This window comes from Electrophorus electricus, chromosome 14 (genome assembly GCF_041902795.1).
Source record: "Electrophorus electricus isolate QZ-2024a chromosome 14, ASM4190279v1, whole genome shotgun sequence".
Lineage (NCBI taxonomy): Eukaryota > Metazoa > Chordata > Actinopteri > Gymnotiformes > Gymnotidae > Electrophorus > Electrophorus electricus.
This window is the reverse complement of record NC_137510.1, coordinates 22,899,353-22,916,841: the sequence shown is the minus strand read 5'-3', so window position 1 is coordinate 22,916,841 and position 17,489 is coordinate 22,899,353. Positions and strand designations below refer to the sequence as shown.

The following is a 17,489-nucleotide window of genomic DNA, read 5'->3' as shown; positions in this document are numbered from 1 at the left end:
AATTTGTTTGTTACCTTTGGGCATTCCGGGATAGTCCCTGGTACATTTTTCACAGCCAGACTACACCCCTCTCTAAGTGAATACAATGTGAAATTAAATCATCTGATACTTTCCTAGGCCTCTTCTGCCGATGCCAGTGACATGTAGGAGCCTGTCCTGTCCTCAGGAATGTTGGAGTGACATCCCATCACAGATGGGACAAAAGCCATCACACTGGGGGTCCCCCTCCCAAAATCCATAACCACAGTGCTAATGCTAATTGCTGGTTGACTCTGAACATGTCTCGGTCTCCTAATATGTTGGCATGGCATGGTATGTGTCTAAGAATAATTTAAATATAAATAACTTCAGATGATTTACAGATGGCCTGACTTTCTGCAATGGTTGGTATACCACTTATTTACAAAGACAATTCTTACAAATGCTGAAACCAGCATCATTATGTTTTGGCTTTCTAATGGCTTGCTCACTGTCATTAGAAGATCATGTTTTTGAATGGTGTTTTGCAACTGCGTCTGCATGTTAGGGCAGGCAATCCCAGTTGTTTGTGAAATCTGCATTGATTTTTCCTAATGGAGATTTTGTTGATATGCATTGTTGGTGACTGGCATTCAGAATGGCCTTGTTGACAAGTTCCCCCAAAAGCAGCAGACCTCCTGATGCTCAAAAACGAAGGAAACATGCACACCATTAAACTTTTATGTGAATTCGTAGGGCTTAAAACTAGTTCTGTCTAACCAGTATTAGCTGCCAAAGTCATAAGACAATAATAACTATTTAAAGACAGCCGTCATACATATAAGCCTCTTTATCATCATGTTAAGATTAAAGTTAACATTAAGTGCATAATACTTTGCAGAATAGAATGGGCTCTTAAGCAATGCTTTGCTCTTAATATTCCAATTATAAGTTAGTGTTCATTTGGAGTTAGATTTTAGTTTAACTAAATCATTGTATGTGGAGCTGATTGTGTTTCACTGTAACATCTCACAAATAAGACTGCAGCTAAAGTGATGATGGATATCTAGCATTTAAGCTTTTACTACTAGTCCTTCAGATTTTCTCTTCTGTTCTGGCCCTGTCCTCTCTGTTCACTTGAGACCTGAGTCCTTGTTTCGGAATTGACCGGTTCATGTCAGCCCATCAAGCCCAGTCTTGTGATCTTTGCTGAAAGGAAGGAGTGTAGGATGAACACTATGGGCTTGGGACAGGAGTGTAGATCCAGCTGCTGTGAACAAAACACAAGAGAAGCACATGATCTCACAAGGGAAGTTCTTGCTGACGCCAAACACTTGATGAGACAAAACATGGCAGTAAAGATTTTTTTTTTTTAATACGCCTTTTAACAAAATAACATTGTAGCAGGGATGTGAAGGTCAGGGGATCTTAAAGGGATGTGAAGGTCAGGGGATCCTAAAACTAGACGTGAAGATCTACTGCCCTGTGGAGTTTAGTCCCAATTCTATTCCAAAACAAGATCTAGTTAATCAAGCCATTTTAATATAAGACTATACAACAACCTAGACATAAAATATCACAATTTCACAGTTCATGGTGTTAACGAACAATTTAAGAACAAAAACAAAAAAAAAGAACAAAATTTATTGCAAAATCCTTTTACAAAAGCATCTTTGTACATCCTTTGTGCAAAACAGCTATTAATTGGCTGGCCAGCCTGCTTTTGTTCCAATTATGCGTGATCACAGTGTGGTCTACCAAAACAAACCGAATAGCTGCAGCTGGAGTCGGGCTGACGTTTAGAGTTTATAGTTGAAACAGAAAACATTTGCTTTGTATATCCAGTGAACGACGTATAGGACAAAAAGGAGTGGGGGATTTGCGGCTTGTGGGAAAAGCACAGTCCTGGTTTATTTTAGACTGACTTCAAAAAATTTATCATAAATTAGCTTACATTATCAGTATTCCACTGTAGTGGAATAAATGAAAATAGTGTCTCTCAGCAAAGGCACATGTGCTTTAATGAATCTAACTTCAAGTCTGTGCCTAAGCTCAGTTATGCTCAGTAATGCCATGTTCTAATGTATTAACAGCCACCACGTACGGTGGCTACAAACATGCTAGAAGGGGTAAGTAGCACTGTAACGATTACACAGGCACTGGTGTTTTCCATGCACTCAACCCTGCACAGAAAAAACAAAACAAAACAAAACAGATTACTGTAGCGTGATTTAGGGGATATCTAAAAGGAGGTAAACACAAACTGACCTACATTTTTGGGCAGTTGCTAGACAAAAGGAGAACTGGTGTAAAGAAAAAATATGAATGAGTAGATGTTAATAGACAGAAAAACTTATTAACTGGCATCTTGATAAAGCTGGCTGTGATAACTGTCCAAATCATACGCTGTGAATAACCATGACACTGTGACGCTATCCTAATGAAACCCTTCAGTAGGATCTGTATATTACAGCAAGGTGTGTTGGAACTAAACTCTCCAGGGTCGTACATCTCCAAGGCTGTAAAGAATCCCTGATCAGATGTAGCTGTCTAATAATTATAATTGTACTCACAATTTCACCTTCTTTGCCTCCAAAATGCAAATAGAGCATTCGTACTCCATCATCAGAGGACATTCGGAGTCTCTCAAAGGGGTAACTGAAGAGGGGCTGGCCTGCAGAGTCCTCCCTCTCGGGGAGCACAGAGAAGCCCCGCTCATAGTGGATCACCAGCCTGCAGTCCTGGCCTCCATACAGGCAGCCTGAAACAAGGCCAGAGTCATAATCATGTCTCCCAAGAGTGCCACAACCTGCACAGTCTCTTTCTAAGAGGCTCTGAAGAATACTCTTTCTAGACCTGTACAGTAATTAGCGTTACGGTGCCTCTGGGAAACAGCCTGCATATTTTAGAAAGACCCACTGAAGCTACTTAAAGCACTAAAAAGTCATTATAAATATAAGTGCTTGATGGGTGCTGAAAAGAATGTACAGTTCTGATGTTTTCGCCATAAAAACACAATACTACCCGCAATCCCTTTCATTCTGTTGAAAAGGGTTCTGTAATGGCCCGCTACCTTGTTAAGTCTTCATCTTAAACCTCCTTGGGTAGTCCCAGAACCTGGTGTATCCAGTATCTCCGTTCCCATGCTTCAACTGCCTCTCTCTGTACTCCTCATCTAACATCTCACGTGCTGAAACATTGCATTACCAGCTCTATTGTGTGTGTGCCAGTAAGCCACCTGCACAGCTACCTCAGTTCACCCCTGTAAAGCATTCTGAAACGCTCCTTGGCTGACTAATTGCAAGGCTTCCATGTCAGCTTTTCCCAGCACGAGGCTCTGTGGAACCAAAGGCCTTTAGGCCAGGTTATTCTGTTGCCCATCCCACCGTGCCGGAAGAGTATTTCGCCCTAGCTGCCTGTCAGAATGCGTCTACATAAAGCTTTACTCGAATATCCAGTGGGTACGCTTCTGAACAAAAAGAGGAAACCCAGAGTCCTCCAGAAGATGAGGAGGTTCTAATTCTCTCCTCTCACTTTCACCCGTCAGCCCGGCTTGACAATGCTGTAACCTTACTCTCTGCCTGAAAGCCTGATTGAGGTTTTCCCCGCCACAGGGTGTTCCCACACTCTAGCGTTCATCCCAACACAAAGACCCCACCCCATTTAACCACAGCCACAAACAGCCTGGCAAAGGAACAACAGCCCCAAGGTAGCCAGGCAGAGCATAACCAGCACGTCTGCAGTAACGCAGCGATGTTCCAGCTGAGGCGCTCAGCCGGTGTTCAAGTTATAGTGCATTATAGTGTTTTGTTTGGTCTTGTTTCTGCACCGGTAATAGTTGGGTAGGTATGAAGGGGTGGCTACGAAGGATTAGTGTCACATTAATATCCTCCAACAAACACAATGCCGTGTTATTTAAGCTTTGGCGTACACATTAGACCAGTCTGTCAGAACGTTACATGTTTGGTCGGTTCTCCTTACTTATACATATGTACAACTCATATATAAGCAAGGCAGAAATAACATGAGGTGATGTTTGTGTTAACACAGTTGTCCATTTAAAGTGATTCATGGTTTTACAGTATAACTAACACCATATATATATATATATATATATATATATATATATATATATAATAAAAAGATTTGCAGTTAACTTACCTAAAAGTGACTGCTATGTGCACCAAAAACTCAACCTTTGTCAAACAAATCCTTATAATACTGTTTTTAAAAGGCAGGGGTTCTATTACTGGCAACAAAATTACTCTAATGATCAGTAAACTGGGGCAAATAAACTATCGAGGGTTCTTGTCTAAACAAACAGAATTACAGGTTCCATGGGCCCTGAGTAAATCCCACCATCCTTCTCCATATCAAAACAGGTAGTGGAACACAGCCTTGGGTTCCACATGACCCTTTGCTATAAAACTCCCAAATATGGTGAGATGCCAGACCCGACTGCAAACTTAAGCTCTTTCATGTGGAAAAAAAAATGGAATCGAGTCCCAGCTGTTATACACTTTAGAACAACTTTATCAGGTCTGTTTTGAAATTAACCATCTGTTACCTTTTATTTATTATACTGGAATGTCTAATGATGATTAATTGGTACCATTAGAAGATACTGGCATGTCAGAATGTGTACATTGTCTAGGACAGCTTTTAGACCTCACTGTGTTATGGGAGTCCAAGTTTCTCTCCTCTGACCTTTTGGCCTGTTACTAGTTAGACCTGTTACCAGTTAGAGCCAATCAGTTATGGTCACTCGTTTTGGTAAATTCTGATTAAAAGGACCTCTACCCATATACGTACCTCTGTCAGAAGGGCAAGTAAGAACAATTTGTTCCAGAAAGTAGCTGGAGACCCTGAGTAATCAGTAGATACTAATAGTGTCATTTTAACAGAATTAGACATTCTTTCCTAAACTAAAACAAACACAAAACAAATGAAAGGCCTGTTGTATCCTGTGCTGAAAATCTGCTGTGTCTTATCAGCCTGAGCCTGAGCGGCGGAGTTCCTGACATGCTTTGACGTCTCTGCTACCCTAAAAGCACACGTTCCCTTTAATACACTTGATATGAATGACACAGAAAGTTATTCAGTCCCTGAAGGGCAAGATGTACTGCGGAGTACTTTTGGTAATGCCAATCACTGTGCAATCGAGGAAACAGGAAATGAAGGCTGAGAGCGCAAAGGTCACGAGCTAGCCAAAAACCCAGTAATCTACCAACTCCTGGGGATTACCACAGCAATTCCAGTTGCTGATGTCTACATACAGAAAACATGGTTGGAGCATGTGATTGCTTTTTAATCAAACCTGCAACCAAATTTAAGCCCAATTATTAACCAGACTCGAGAACTAACGTGCAATGTAATGCATGTATGTATGTAATACCGGATGTAATACCATTATGGCCATACTCACTGGTAGTGACTTCTTTGATCATCTCGGCTGACGCGTGGCAGCCCGTGACTATGTGTCTGGTCCACAGGGAGAGGTCCTTGCAGGTCTCGGCTCGGAACACGTGCGTCTCAATGCCCAGCCTCGTGCCCGTGCGTGTGACGAAGGAGAGCTCCCCACCGGGCTGGGGCAAACACCGATCCGGACCAGACTGCACCAGCCTAAAGGCCCAGAGGAAGAGATCAGGCAAGCTGCAACTCCCATTTACTAATGTGATGCAAGGAACATCAAAGAACATCCAGGAATGGATGTGAAATGTACAGAATAAAGAACAGAAGAAAGACCCCTGTTCAGTACAGGGCCAAATACTGGGTACTTCCTCTGCCACAATGACTGAGCAGATAAGAAAAGGCTCTGGTTCTTGTTTGAGGTTATCTTAGGCCACACAATGTCAACAAAATATTTCCACAGGCTCAGCCAATCGGAACTGCACTGTCAGTTTTACTTTGAGCACTGAAGTGTACTCTAGTTTACAAGTAGTAAAATGTCATCCCTCTTGTGTCTGTCCCTCTTTGGCTTTGACACAGAGGCCTTGTGGTTTGAAAAGGCATTTGCCATGTATGCTAAAAGATTGACTTTCCCATATGAGAAATCTCTACTGAGAGTTTTAGCCTTGGACTGTGTATCCTGAAAAACTGGATGACTGAGAGACAACATATGCATTCTTGTGTGCTGGCATCTATAGCGTGCAGCAGAGATGCTGTGTAGTTCAGATGCCTGAAGTATCCGCCCTTCTGGCGTCTGGACTATGGGTGTGTGTTGGTGCAGGGGCTGAGGGTTTGTGGCGGGTGCGCACTGGGTGTGGGGGCTGCCATTTGGGAATACCGTGTGGCCAGCAGGGGGTACGTGTGAGCAGGGCTGAGCCAGCTCTCCTTCAAGCGTGCCATGCTGTCATACAGCATCAGGTCCTTCTCTGTCACCACCACCACCACTGGCTTCCAGCGCTGCCGCTCGCTCTCCGTCTGAAACACGTGTTAGGCACATCAATGCCGAACCCGAGCGCCATGGCCGGGAGCCTCTCCCCACAGACAGCGGCTCTGATGCGCGTGGATCTGATATGAAGCGAGGAAGTTATGTGATCAATTCATTCATCTGAAAGATTGCTTGATTACATGTCTGTCTGGGGGGAAGGTCTGAAGTCTGGCGGAATGTCCTGCGGAGGCTACAGTCGCAGAAGGTAACCCTGGGCAAACTCAGCTGCTCACTTTCCAATAACAAAGTAAAGCCCCAAACTATCTATTTTTCCTGCCGGTGATGAATACCTCAATGAATGCAGTGCTCGTCTAATAATAACACACATTTGAAATGGAGAGACTTGCACTGGCTTACAGCAAATCCAGATGAGTGCAACAGCAGTACTGTGTGACTCACCCCATCAGAATGATGGTTCGCCACAGTGCTGGCTAGTCTGGGGAAGGAAATTAGCTTGCATCCCCACAAGTGCCCGAATGAGCTTAAAGCTCCCGGCTCAAATCTCAAATCTGTCTGCAATCAAAAGGCTGCGCTGAGCTAAAAATAAAACCCTTGCCCTGAGTAAATGTAAAAAACAAGCAAGATTTAATGTGCGTTTCATGCTCATGATAGATTGTTTCTCAGTGTACTGAGAGATGGCCTAGTTTAACCCGGACCTCTCCGATTTCCCACAAATCACCAGGCTCTACCCTTCAGAAAGCTGCGTGCCACGGACGAGCTAAAAAGATCACTGACTCACACACACACACACACACACACACACACACACACACGAAGGCCCCTTGTTGTGAGCCACAGCCGCAGAGTCAGTGACACGTTGGAGGCTTCCCTCCCTTTCTAAGCTGCTAATGAGAGACAGCGCTCATTAGCGGGCGGTGAGAGGAGAGGCAGTTAGTCAGGCGGCCCAACACACTGCCTCGGACCTCAGCTCCCCATGAGCCACTGTTAATGAGTGCTGGAAAGAGGAGTCCAAGATGAAGACGGCCGCACGGCCATGCCCACAAAGAGCTGCCCATCGTCGGTCGTTGGCAGAGATGGCCATTGCTATGACTGCCCATTTTGTCCAGAATGGTGCTGTATAGTTAGGTGTGGCTGTGGCCTGTAGTACAGGCTACGCAAAGTAAACCACACCGCATAATGATAATAGTATAATAAATATACTCATGAAGTTGATCGTACTCATCTTTCAAGGTGCCCTTGGCAGATGGGCAGCGTTACACAGCCCCAAAGTTTAAAAGTGACTCCAGAAGTTGTAAACCACAGCCTGAAGGTTCAGATCAAGGCTAGAGTACCTGGAATACTTCCAAATGGGCCCCAGCATCTGGATCTGTAGGCTATAAACTACTGTGGACCTGCTACGACCTGAGCTAAACTCTGCACATAAGACACTGGCACATCTGTATTCAAGGATGATAAAAAGACTTGACTTCCAACAAGCATTTCTGTACTAATTCTTTGTAAAATCAGCCAGAATATAGATAAACATTTTTTTTGTCTGACACTGTCAGAACATCACACAAAGAAAATGATCTGCATATCGGGGTCCGGGGACCACGACTCGTGGTGACGCTGACCTTCTCTGCTAGCCAGCCAAGGTGGTGTATCTCGCGACGCCCTCCAGCGCCGTTCCTGGTCGTGTGCTCCCGGAACTCGGCGACGACCTTGTCCGTGATGCGGTTGGCGGCTGACTGCAGGAGCTCGAACCAAGCCTGGGCGGTGGGCGGGTCTGAGCAGCGCAGCACGAGCGTGTGCTTCGCGTCGGGCGAATGCAGTTCCAGTTGCCTGCAGGACAGAGAACACATCAAGGCCGGATCGGTTTACCCGTGTTAGCAGATGTTTGTTTATTCTGAAAAATCCCTGTAGTCTCATGTAGCCAGCAACTTGTACATGTCATGTTCCTTCTTGTTTCCTGTAACTTCTGAATCAAGTTGAAGACTCAGCAAACTGGTTCACATCTGTGTGTTTTTCAAAAACCAGGAATTTTGAAGGGGCTCCACAGTATTAACTCAGGTTTCAGATATGCTTGGCTCATAATGGCCCTAGTAAATCTAACCAGTTTCACTGTGCTTACAGTGATCCATACCTCACTCATACATCATCCTCTTTTGTAGCCTTAACCATAGCAATCCACAATATCATTTCCAGGTGCTTCCTGATACTAAATATAGCTCCACTTATTAAGATGGAGTTTTAAGTGGGGGTGGTGTGAGTGAGCAGAGTCCAGATGGAGCTGAATGGAGCATTTGCGTTTGTCCGAGGGAGAAAGACTCTTGGAGCACACCCAAAGAGTTCTCCCCCATACAACCACCACATGGGAAATTTCAGGGCCACCAGGGACGTCTGAGCCATGTTTAGAAAGCACAGCAATCTTTTTTATGCTTTTTGTGGTCACAGGAGAGGCTGTAATTTCAGTTTCTTAAACTCTCATTCGAGCAGTGTAAGAAGGAGTGCTATCAAACTTTGACAAGCCAAAACCAGAAGCCAGTTCCATCCCCAGCCCAAGAATATCCTTATGCAGTAAGAGTGACAACCAATTACAGATAAGAGGGATATCTGCATACCTGGACGATTGTGCTCTGATAAGTTTCTGTAAATGCAACAGGCACAGCTAGAGTTTTGACCCGTCATTTTCTGGGGTTGAGAGCTGGGCTGAGTGGTCTACCCTACATATCACCAGTGATGGTGTGGTTAGAAAGTGACCGAAAGGACTGGAGATTGACTAACCCAAACTATGCATGGCAACAGATGGCCTGTGGTTTCTAGTGGCACTCCTACACCTTGTTTCTGTTTAATAAACATCTTCAATGAAGTGGGAGATTTATGTACAGATGGCTGCTGTGAGAGAAATTTCAGCTGATTATTCTGATCCTTCCTTCTCAACTCTGGCATCACAGGAAGCACTGAATATAAGGGGGGGGGGGGTTACTATTCTTAGTTCAGATTCTAACAAAACACGTGGGCAAACCTACCAAAAGTGGCAGGTCGGTCGATGATGACTGTCAGAGGAAGAGCAGGTTCCATCCCGCCCGCCACACCCGTTCACAGTTTTCAGCACAAAACAGCCGTCTAAATTTCCATCTGCTGCTGTCAGCCACATGGCACATGTCAGAGGAACGGGGGGTTAGCCAGAGCTCATGGTGATGAATGCTCGTGTTCATGCTAGATATATTCCAGTGGTAGATAAGCATGTGACCCGTGGTAGGAGGTGGGTCTTATTTGCAGCAGAAGAGGCTGCCATGTGCTGACGTTGAAACGTGGTCCATCAGTGGTGGGACTTGACAGAATAAGTATATTATGGCAGATGAGCATGTGCATGAGCGGGGCATGTGTCTCTACACACAAAACTAAAGACGAAACTACCACACAGCACTGAGCTCCACGACGTAAGAATAAGCATCATAAGACACAAGACACTGACTGCTATACTCTACACACATGTACACAATCTGGATATATGGTATAATTACCTGAAAGCTGAACTCATTCAACCAGAAAGTCAAATACGGATGTAGCTGTTAGAGAACTTATATGTGAAAGTTTCCAGAGCGAACACACAACAAAAATAAAAAAAAGGTTTTTTTTTAACAGAGGGAGATTAAAATGTTTAGAAACCAGCTTGGCCATGGAACATTACTTCTCACAGACTTCCTGTTCATGTTCTGCTAAATCTGACAAAGCACCATACTCATTTTTCAAGCTACCACACTACACAGAAATAAGAGGCTGTGTGGAGGTCAGAGAACATCAGAGAGAAGAAAAAGCAAATCATGTTCAGTTTTCCTCTTTCAGCCATTCAGATTTAATAAGTTTAAATCACCATCAACAACATTTGGTTTTGCACATGTTCACTTCCTCTGTATCCTACCTCTTTTTCTGTTGCATTACTCAGGACAAGGGAGATTTTTTAAATTTAATTTGTTATATTAGTCTATTTGTTTTTCAAAGAAAATCAGCCACTTTACAATCCCAACACATTGGGTAGCTATGAAATCCCAGGTTAACATGGACTGTTCAAAGGCACTGGTGTTCCTCTGTTAACTTCAGGCACATTTAAAAGGTGGATATAAGATAAGACCAAGTGTAGTGTACAGTGCATTATCTGCACTCTATTTGTGCTTTGTGACCATAAATTCACCTTCCAAGTAATTTCCCCTCCATAGTTAATATTTACACTGCATCACAAAGAAATGGAGATAATCATAATCCATCATTGTTAATCCACCTTTATTGAGGACTGTATAAGGGAAAAAGATCAGTTTAAATCCCCAAAGGATAAATCTTAAAAATTAGGTCTAGAACGACTCACTAATTGTTCTAATTATAGCTAATTATGTTTTGAACTGAATTTAAAGCATTAAAATTTTTCAACTCTTTAGACACATGAACTTTAGTACATGGAAAACCTGTGATGCCAAATGACCTCGACTGCCACACTGAAGACGAGAACCTCAGAATGGGGATTTTACCTGTTTTCTGGATCAGGGGTGGTCATGGCCCGGGTGACGTAGCACATTTTGAGAGGGATGCGTCTACGGTCACCCTGCAGAGATAGCGCAGGAGAGGTGGAGACTTCACAGGGTGGGCTGCCAAGTCGAGGAGATTCTGGGGGAAGGGTCTCCCATCCGATCTCAGCCACCGGAGAGCCTTTCTTCACATAAGGGGTGGCTTCTCTCATGTACTTCACTGTAACACAAGCAGAAAGGTTCTGTGGTTACGAAATGTCATCTTACTTTAGTACAAGTGAAAGTAGGAAATTTTTGTGCACCCCAAGCATTTTTACAGCTGCCATTGAAACCAAACCCAAACATATTTCCACTTAACATGTGAAATTGCATCGTTCTCACATAGTCACATCCGTGTTCAGCAGTTCTGTACACCGTGTGGCGGTGCTGGTAGGCCAGTAAAACCAGGCACAAGACCGCTCTCGGTGATGGCCTGAACAAGCCTTCTGTTAAGGATTATTTATTATGGCCCTGAATCTCAGTCAGGCCAGAGACTGAGGGCCAATTATTCCAATTCCACCTGACAAACTAATCTTGAGATTGGTGGCCTCCAGAACCAGGCAACCTGTCCAAGCATTTTGCCAGGACTTGTGAAGAAAGAATATCTCAGGAACAACAATAATATGAGCGCAAAAGATTAAACAATCCATCTAGCAATTGGGTTACTAAAATCTCTTAGCATGAAGCGAATGTCACACATCCACTGACTGAAACACATCCAACTCAATATAACAATTTTTTGTGATATGCTAAATGGTTAGTATTCTCAACCTTGATTTAAAAACTAGATGAATACCATTTGACTGCATTTACCATGAAGGGAAAAAAAAACAGGCATTCTTTAAGAGAAAGAAAAGGCTCCTTTGTGATTCAAGTGGTAGGAATTATGGAAAATAAATCATGGCCAGAAGACTGATTAGTCATTTAAACATTTACATGTGTCGTGGTCAAAATGGCCCTTTCTGCTGTTAGTCCTTCACATAACACTGAGGTGACTGCTGGCATGCAGTGTCCTTACTGTATGTGACTGCAGTCTCGTAATCATCAACGAGTAGTTTGTAAAATGTAGTCTGTTTAAGTAACATCTGACCTCCCTCCTACAGATGGGACTTGGGCACGCATGAACTATGCGACAGTGCCCAGTACATTCAGAGAAATTCTCCACAGGGCATTGCTGAAAAGCAGAGGAAAGCTATTATAGGCTGGTACACTCAAGCCCAGCCTGCATGCTCAGTGACTCATCAACCATAGACGAAGGGTTGCACTTCATTTAGCTGGTCGGGTTTCCGCCCCCAACCTTGACTACCTCCGTTTTATATTCAGAGAGTTAATATAAGTTAGCCCCACAGCCACTGGAGCGTTTAAATGTGCACAATGCCTAACAGAAAAACGAGCCTGATCTGACCTGATGCGATAACCATGATCTCAATAGTGTAGCGTCAATGCATCTTGACCAAAAGCAATGCCAGTTAGTCCGGCAAACCAGCCAATAAACCATCAAATAGATACACAGGCTGTCTGTTTTGCGAGACCAGCTGCAGACAGAAGTAGAGGAGACACGCTTGACATTGTACACTACCAAAAACCAGAAGTGGTTACAGCTAATAACAGTTTTGACCTTTTAGTTTCCCTTAGAAACAGCGACATGCCCCCTGAGCTTTGCTTAGTACCTCCCCACAGTTTCATCGGGGAAGCACCACACTTCAAAAGCCAGATTAAAGAAGCACGGCTGACAGCAGCAACGTGGATCAGCAGACGTTTCAGGGGAAGACGGATGATACATCTGCGTCCTAGTTATAAAGCACTCTGCCATGTGCTTGGGAGTAAGGCATGGCAAAGCAGTCAATGGCTTTCATATTTGTCTCCATTAACGCCAATGAGGCCATGAGTGCACGAGGGCCTAATATATTCCCTGCACTGGAGAAATGTGGACTCGTATATTTTTATAGGTGGGCTTATGTGCTGTGTGTTCTGTTGCAGGCCCGCCGAGGCCAGGCCGTGCTTATGTGCAGCGTGGACTGTAAAAATCCCACACTGCACAACCAAGCATAAAATCTCACCTCTGCTCCAACACTCACAATGAGTTTCTACCTATGGGCCACGTTACAGAGTGTAAACAAACACACAAGCGTAAATCCCTTGATGCGTCATTAATGAGAAGCCAGTTAGATGGTTGTTTGCTGGTGGAGAAATGCTGCCCCAGAATTCAGTCGCCTTAGTGTGAGCGTTTATGGCGAGCACGAATCGGTGCCAAGACTCATTCACAACTCTGCTGCCAATCATCTGGCAGGTGACAGTGAGATTCTGTTGCAGTAGTAAAAACAGTAGTGTTTTTTCATGACTACTGTTGCCAACCTCAAGGGATATTCTGAATTTTCAAGTGGCAGTGTGAACAAATGATAAATATTTCGATATTCGATAAACTAGATATTCTTGTCCTATGGATTCTTTGCGAAAGCCAGACTTTACTAAGAACTATGACACACTGCTTCACATATACGTTATCTTTTGCTATCTATGTTTGTTTAGGGGACGCTGTATGTGCACGACATCTCAAAGGAAATGTACTAGCCTTGACCACAGGCACCACGGTATCATTCACCCGTCAGCTGCCTGCCTCTCATACCCTGCAGTGTTCTTGTCTGCTTAGGCATTCATGGCAGGGTAGGGTCGGATGTGTACCTTCCGAAATCTGTGCACCGTGTTCTGCTGCCCCGTACGACACCCCTAGGAGGTGCTGGGAGTGGCACCGAGACTAATGTCACCCAGCGGTTTGAGGACCGTTCCTCCTCACTCTGTTCACACCTCGAGCCTCTCCTCTGTATTCCTCGTTTCTTCTTCCGCTTGATCCTTTGTCTGCCATTTGCAGAGATCTGGACCTGTATTACCCAATGTTTCATTTTTACAGCTACCTAAAAGCTCTTTGAGGTACACAAACGGAGCCAACACTGACTGCCGCAGGTGCCAATCACTTGCGGAGCGAATCCCAGGCCAGCCCAGCTCGATTCCTTCGTTTCTCCAGCTTTATTCAGCCACAATTGTTGTCACACTTGCAGTACTATTATCATTACGGAATGTGGACCAGGAGCCCCAGAACGTTTCATCATCCTTATTTCATTGTTAAGGCCTCTATGGAATGTTTTTCACTTCATGCTGGAACTGAATGTTTGCTTAAACAGCAAATGGTCCTTGCCTAAGGCATATCTACAGGTCCAGATGCTCCAATCCAATTTGTTTAAAAGAATCCCTGGCCTATGGTACTACTAATCTCTGACTAATTATTTCTTGGACAATAGACAGTACTGTAGAAGTCTCTGTGCCTGAGCACTCACTGAACCTATCAGACTGAAACATCAGGTGTAGTCATAACCAGCACTTTATGTTCTGTTCTTCACTGGTCAGAGACATTACAGTGTATTTGATTCATGCAGAACAGGAGGCTTGGTTTGCAGAAGTAAAAAAGGTACTCATCGAGCTCCAAGTAGAACATTTGAGATATCTATCATTTGGATGCAGACTATAGCAGAGATACAAAAGACACCTTGTCCCAGCTTTAATTGCAGACTGTGGCTCTTTCTCTGATGCACTGATAAGCAGATATCACATCACCAAAGCCCTGTGTGTTGAGCTTCTTTTAAATCTTGCCACATATTTTGACTTGGATGTTCTGTTCAACGTTTTAATAACACTCCTGATGACTAAGATGTTACTCAATTAGGACATGCATGTGCAGTACTAATATTTGTGTAAGGAGTCACAAAGGTAACTCAACAATAGTGCTATCGTGCCAACAGCATAGATCCTACTGATACAGGGCCAGGAAAATACCCTTTGTGTGTGTAGTAACCCAAACTAAAAGAGATGTGCAAACATTTACTGAGAAGTAAAAAAAATTACTATTATTATTATTTCACCCATGTTTGTGCCTGCCAAACATAATACAATCTAACAATTATTCCAGTTTGAAGTTTAAACCACACAAACACACCTAGTTATGATCGCTGACATATACTGACAGTGATTCTTGCAAATAATCATCTACAGATTGTGTTGAATGCATATCAGACCAAACAGAAAAACAAGTCTGATATGAACTGATCTGATATTCTCACTGTCTAGTAAAGTGGTATACAGCATTATGACCAGAATAAGTCATTAGGTCAGGTTTCTACATTCCTGGGGTATGCCATCACCTGTACATCTCCCCGTCATGACTAAAGCATGGGTAGACCTGACACCAGAGAGAAGAACCGTCTCAAAGTATGTGGTAATCAGATTGTGGCTAAACAATGAGCAGGACACATCTGTGTTTGCTGGACCACAAGAGGAAGAACAGGTGCGGAACTCGGCTGTTTTTTGAACACTTCCACATAGCTCATGGCCAACGGAGGTCAAACTGTAACAATACAGTAGGACGACTGATCACATGGAAACAAGTCCCTTTCCCCTCATTTGCAGGTTAGACGGCAGATTTCTTTCCTATCCCAAGTGACTGTGTACAAGTCAAAGTTTCAGTGAGAGTGATTAAGTGCAGTTTAAAAATAAGAATCTGAGAAGTCTTGTGGAGCCCTTTTCTGGCACTACAAGCCATAGACTCCAAATCCAACCCAACCTCTAAAGTAGGTACCTAGGATAGCAAGAGTTACATTTCATTTAATTTCACTGACCAGAGAACAGTGAACCCCAATAGAAGAGTACAATTCCATTGACAATTCATTTTTATGCTGTGGCTGAGATGACACCCTAAGTGCTCTAAGGGCTCATAACCCTTAGCACCCATAAACTGCAGATTCAGTCGTGTTATCTGGCACTCTCTCAATTGTAATCTCATTTAGATGAAAGCAGGATATTAGGTTACTGGTATGTGCCCCAGAGCTGACCGACACTGAATGCTCTGAATGCATTGAACACATCCGATAATGGCTCGTATTTATCTGTAATGTCGCAACACTTGTACCGCTCCACGCGGCTGAAACGGTGTGCGCTGCACTGGCGCGCTCCTGTGCGCTGTAAAACCTGCAGCGAACACGTGTGAGTAAAAGGAAGAAAAACACCACAGGACTTGCTCAAAGCATTTTAACCATGAGGAAACATCCGATGCCCTCCACCACAAGATCATGTTGATTAGCCTACTTGTACTGTTTTCGATCACTACGGGGTTATTTGGGGTGCTAAATCATGTTTCCACAGCGTTGCACGTCTGCAATCCTGATAACCAAACAGCGAAATCACCTCATGTGAAGCCTGCGCTTCTCCCGACGGCACCTTGTCTTACCTTCAAGCGTCACTTCTCTCCCAGCCCGTTTCAGCCCCTGAACGGCTTCGTCGTGGGTGGCGTCCCGAAGGTTTATTCCGTTCACAGACAATATTGCGTCTCCCACGTAAAGCGCCTGCGTTTGATCGGCAGCGAGATCTTTAAAAATCTTGCTAATAAGAATTGGCATCTTGTTCTCTTTGCCCCCTTTGATGCTTATACCCAGTCCTCCTACTTCTTGCTTCACAACTTTGACGCATCTTTTTCTGTTAGCAATCGCCTCTGGCACTTGCTCCGGTAAATCCGTCCTCACTCCAGTTTTGGAAGTGTTCGTGGGGTCGGGGTGATCCCCGCCGCTCCTGTAACATCCATTGCTAATGCCATTCAAGTTGCCGTTCTCGCCTGTGTCCTCACAGCTCAGTGCGAAAGACTCCTCGTTTAAGTTTGCCAAAACTTTGTGCCATCGGTCTCGCACCAGGACTTCCAAACATCCACTTTTCTGCATACGGTGACCAGAAACTGCCAATGCTACAGCCATTTTAGGAACATTCTTATAATGCCAGTGAGTTCACACACTGTGGACTTTCAGCCCAAGTTAGTAGCGCTTTACAGTAACTTTAACTCGCTTCACAGTCATGCTGGAAGAGCTTTCTGCGCTAACGCCACCTTTTAGGGTGGAGCAACTTTATGGGATGTCCTAGCAGCCCAACCAAACGATTCAAAGCATGCAATATGCGCTGTCCGGAAATGTAGACGTGAACTAAGGTGTGATAATGACTATGAACCTACAGCACATCTCCAGAATTTCTCCGCTGACGAAATATACGTTCTGCGTTTGCGAGGGTTTAAAGCCGCAGGTAGTCGATACTGTAATACTGCAGAAACGCCAAATGTGATTGTTATTTTTTTTTTTTAAACTTACCTAGGTAGAGGAAAATATACGTAATCTTTCCTTTTACATATACCGTAACTATGAAACAAAAAATATTTAGTTTCACCTGTTATTGTGGATTTAACTGCGGTAATCTTTACGCACTATCTCAGTGGGTTTAAACAGAATATGGATGCCCTGTAAAATTCAATCGTATAACATTAACATATGCGGTATGTAAGGCAGTGTGTATTGATATAAATATAAAATAGCTAGTATAACTGTCAGTGTACTGTGATGCTTCCTCATAAACTGCTGGGTTTATGCAACTGGTTTTTTAGTTTTTTAGTGCCATCTAGTGTGTCAGTTACTGTAGAAGGACGCACCGGTTTTTATTGGCGCCGCATGGAGAAGTTTACAGAACCACTCCATTTCCTGCCCCAGTGAAACAAAACATTGTTTTCCTTCCAT

The 17,489-nt window shown here is 43.8% G+C and overlaps 1 protein-coding gene across 3 annotated transcripts; it reads right to left on the bottom strand.

Moving 5' to 3' along the window:
* Positions 1 to 685: 685 nt before the first annotated feature.
* sntb1 (syntrophin, basic 1) lies at positions 686 to 16,814 on the bottom strand. 3 transcript variants are annotated; one of them, XM_035530677.2, is made up of 7 exons: positions 16,169 to 16,812; positions 10,858 to 11,074; positions 7,966 to 8,173; positions 6,245 to 6,381; positions 5,384 to 5,580; positions 2,532 to 2,719; positions 686 to 1,225 (listed from the first exon to the last, which is right to left on the bottom strand). In XM_035530677.2, the coding sequence occupies exons 1-7, from the start codon at positions 16,683 to 16,685 to the stop codon at positions 1,136 to 1,138; spliced, it is 1,554 nt and encodes a 517-aa protein (XP_035386570.1). In that variant the 5' UTR covers positions 16,686 to 16,812; the 3' UTR covers positions 686 to 1,135. The 3 variants fall into 3 exon arrangements, with proteins under 3 accessions (XP_035386570.1, XP_026855067.2, XP_081552262.1); XM_026999266.3 differs by having other exon boundaries at positions 686 to 1,228; positions 16,169 to 16,810; XM_081696136.1 differs by lacking the exon at positions 2,532 to 2,719 and having other exon boundaries at positions 686 to 1,228; positions 16,169 to 16,814.
* Between the last annotated feature and the right edge of the window lie 675 nt (positions 16,815 to 17,489).

Bases quoted from the DNA above. Each gene is read 5' to 3' on its own strand.
- sntb1 (XM_026999266.3), bottom strand. From the start codon at position 16,685: ATGGCTGTAGCATTGGCAGTTTCTGGTCACCGTATGCAGAAAAGTGGA. The intron at 6,382-7,965 runs GTCAGCGTCACC...CACGTGTTTCAG, and splicing joins TTGGCTGGCTAGCAGAGAAG to ACGGAGAGCGAGCGGCAGCG. The intron at 1,229-2,531 runs GTGAGTACAATT...TTTTGTTCACAG, and splicing joins GAGGCAAAGAAGGTGAAATT to CAGCTGGATCTACACTCCTG.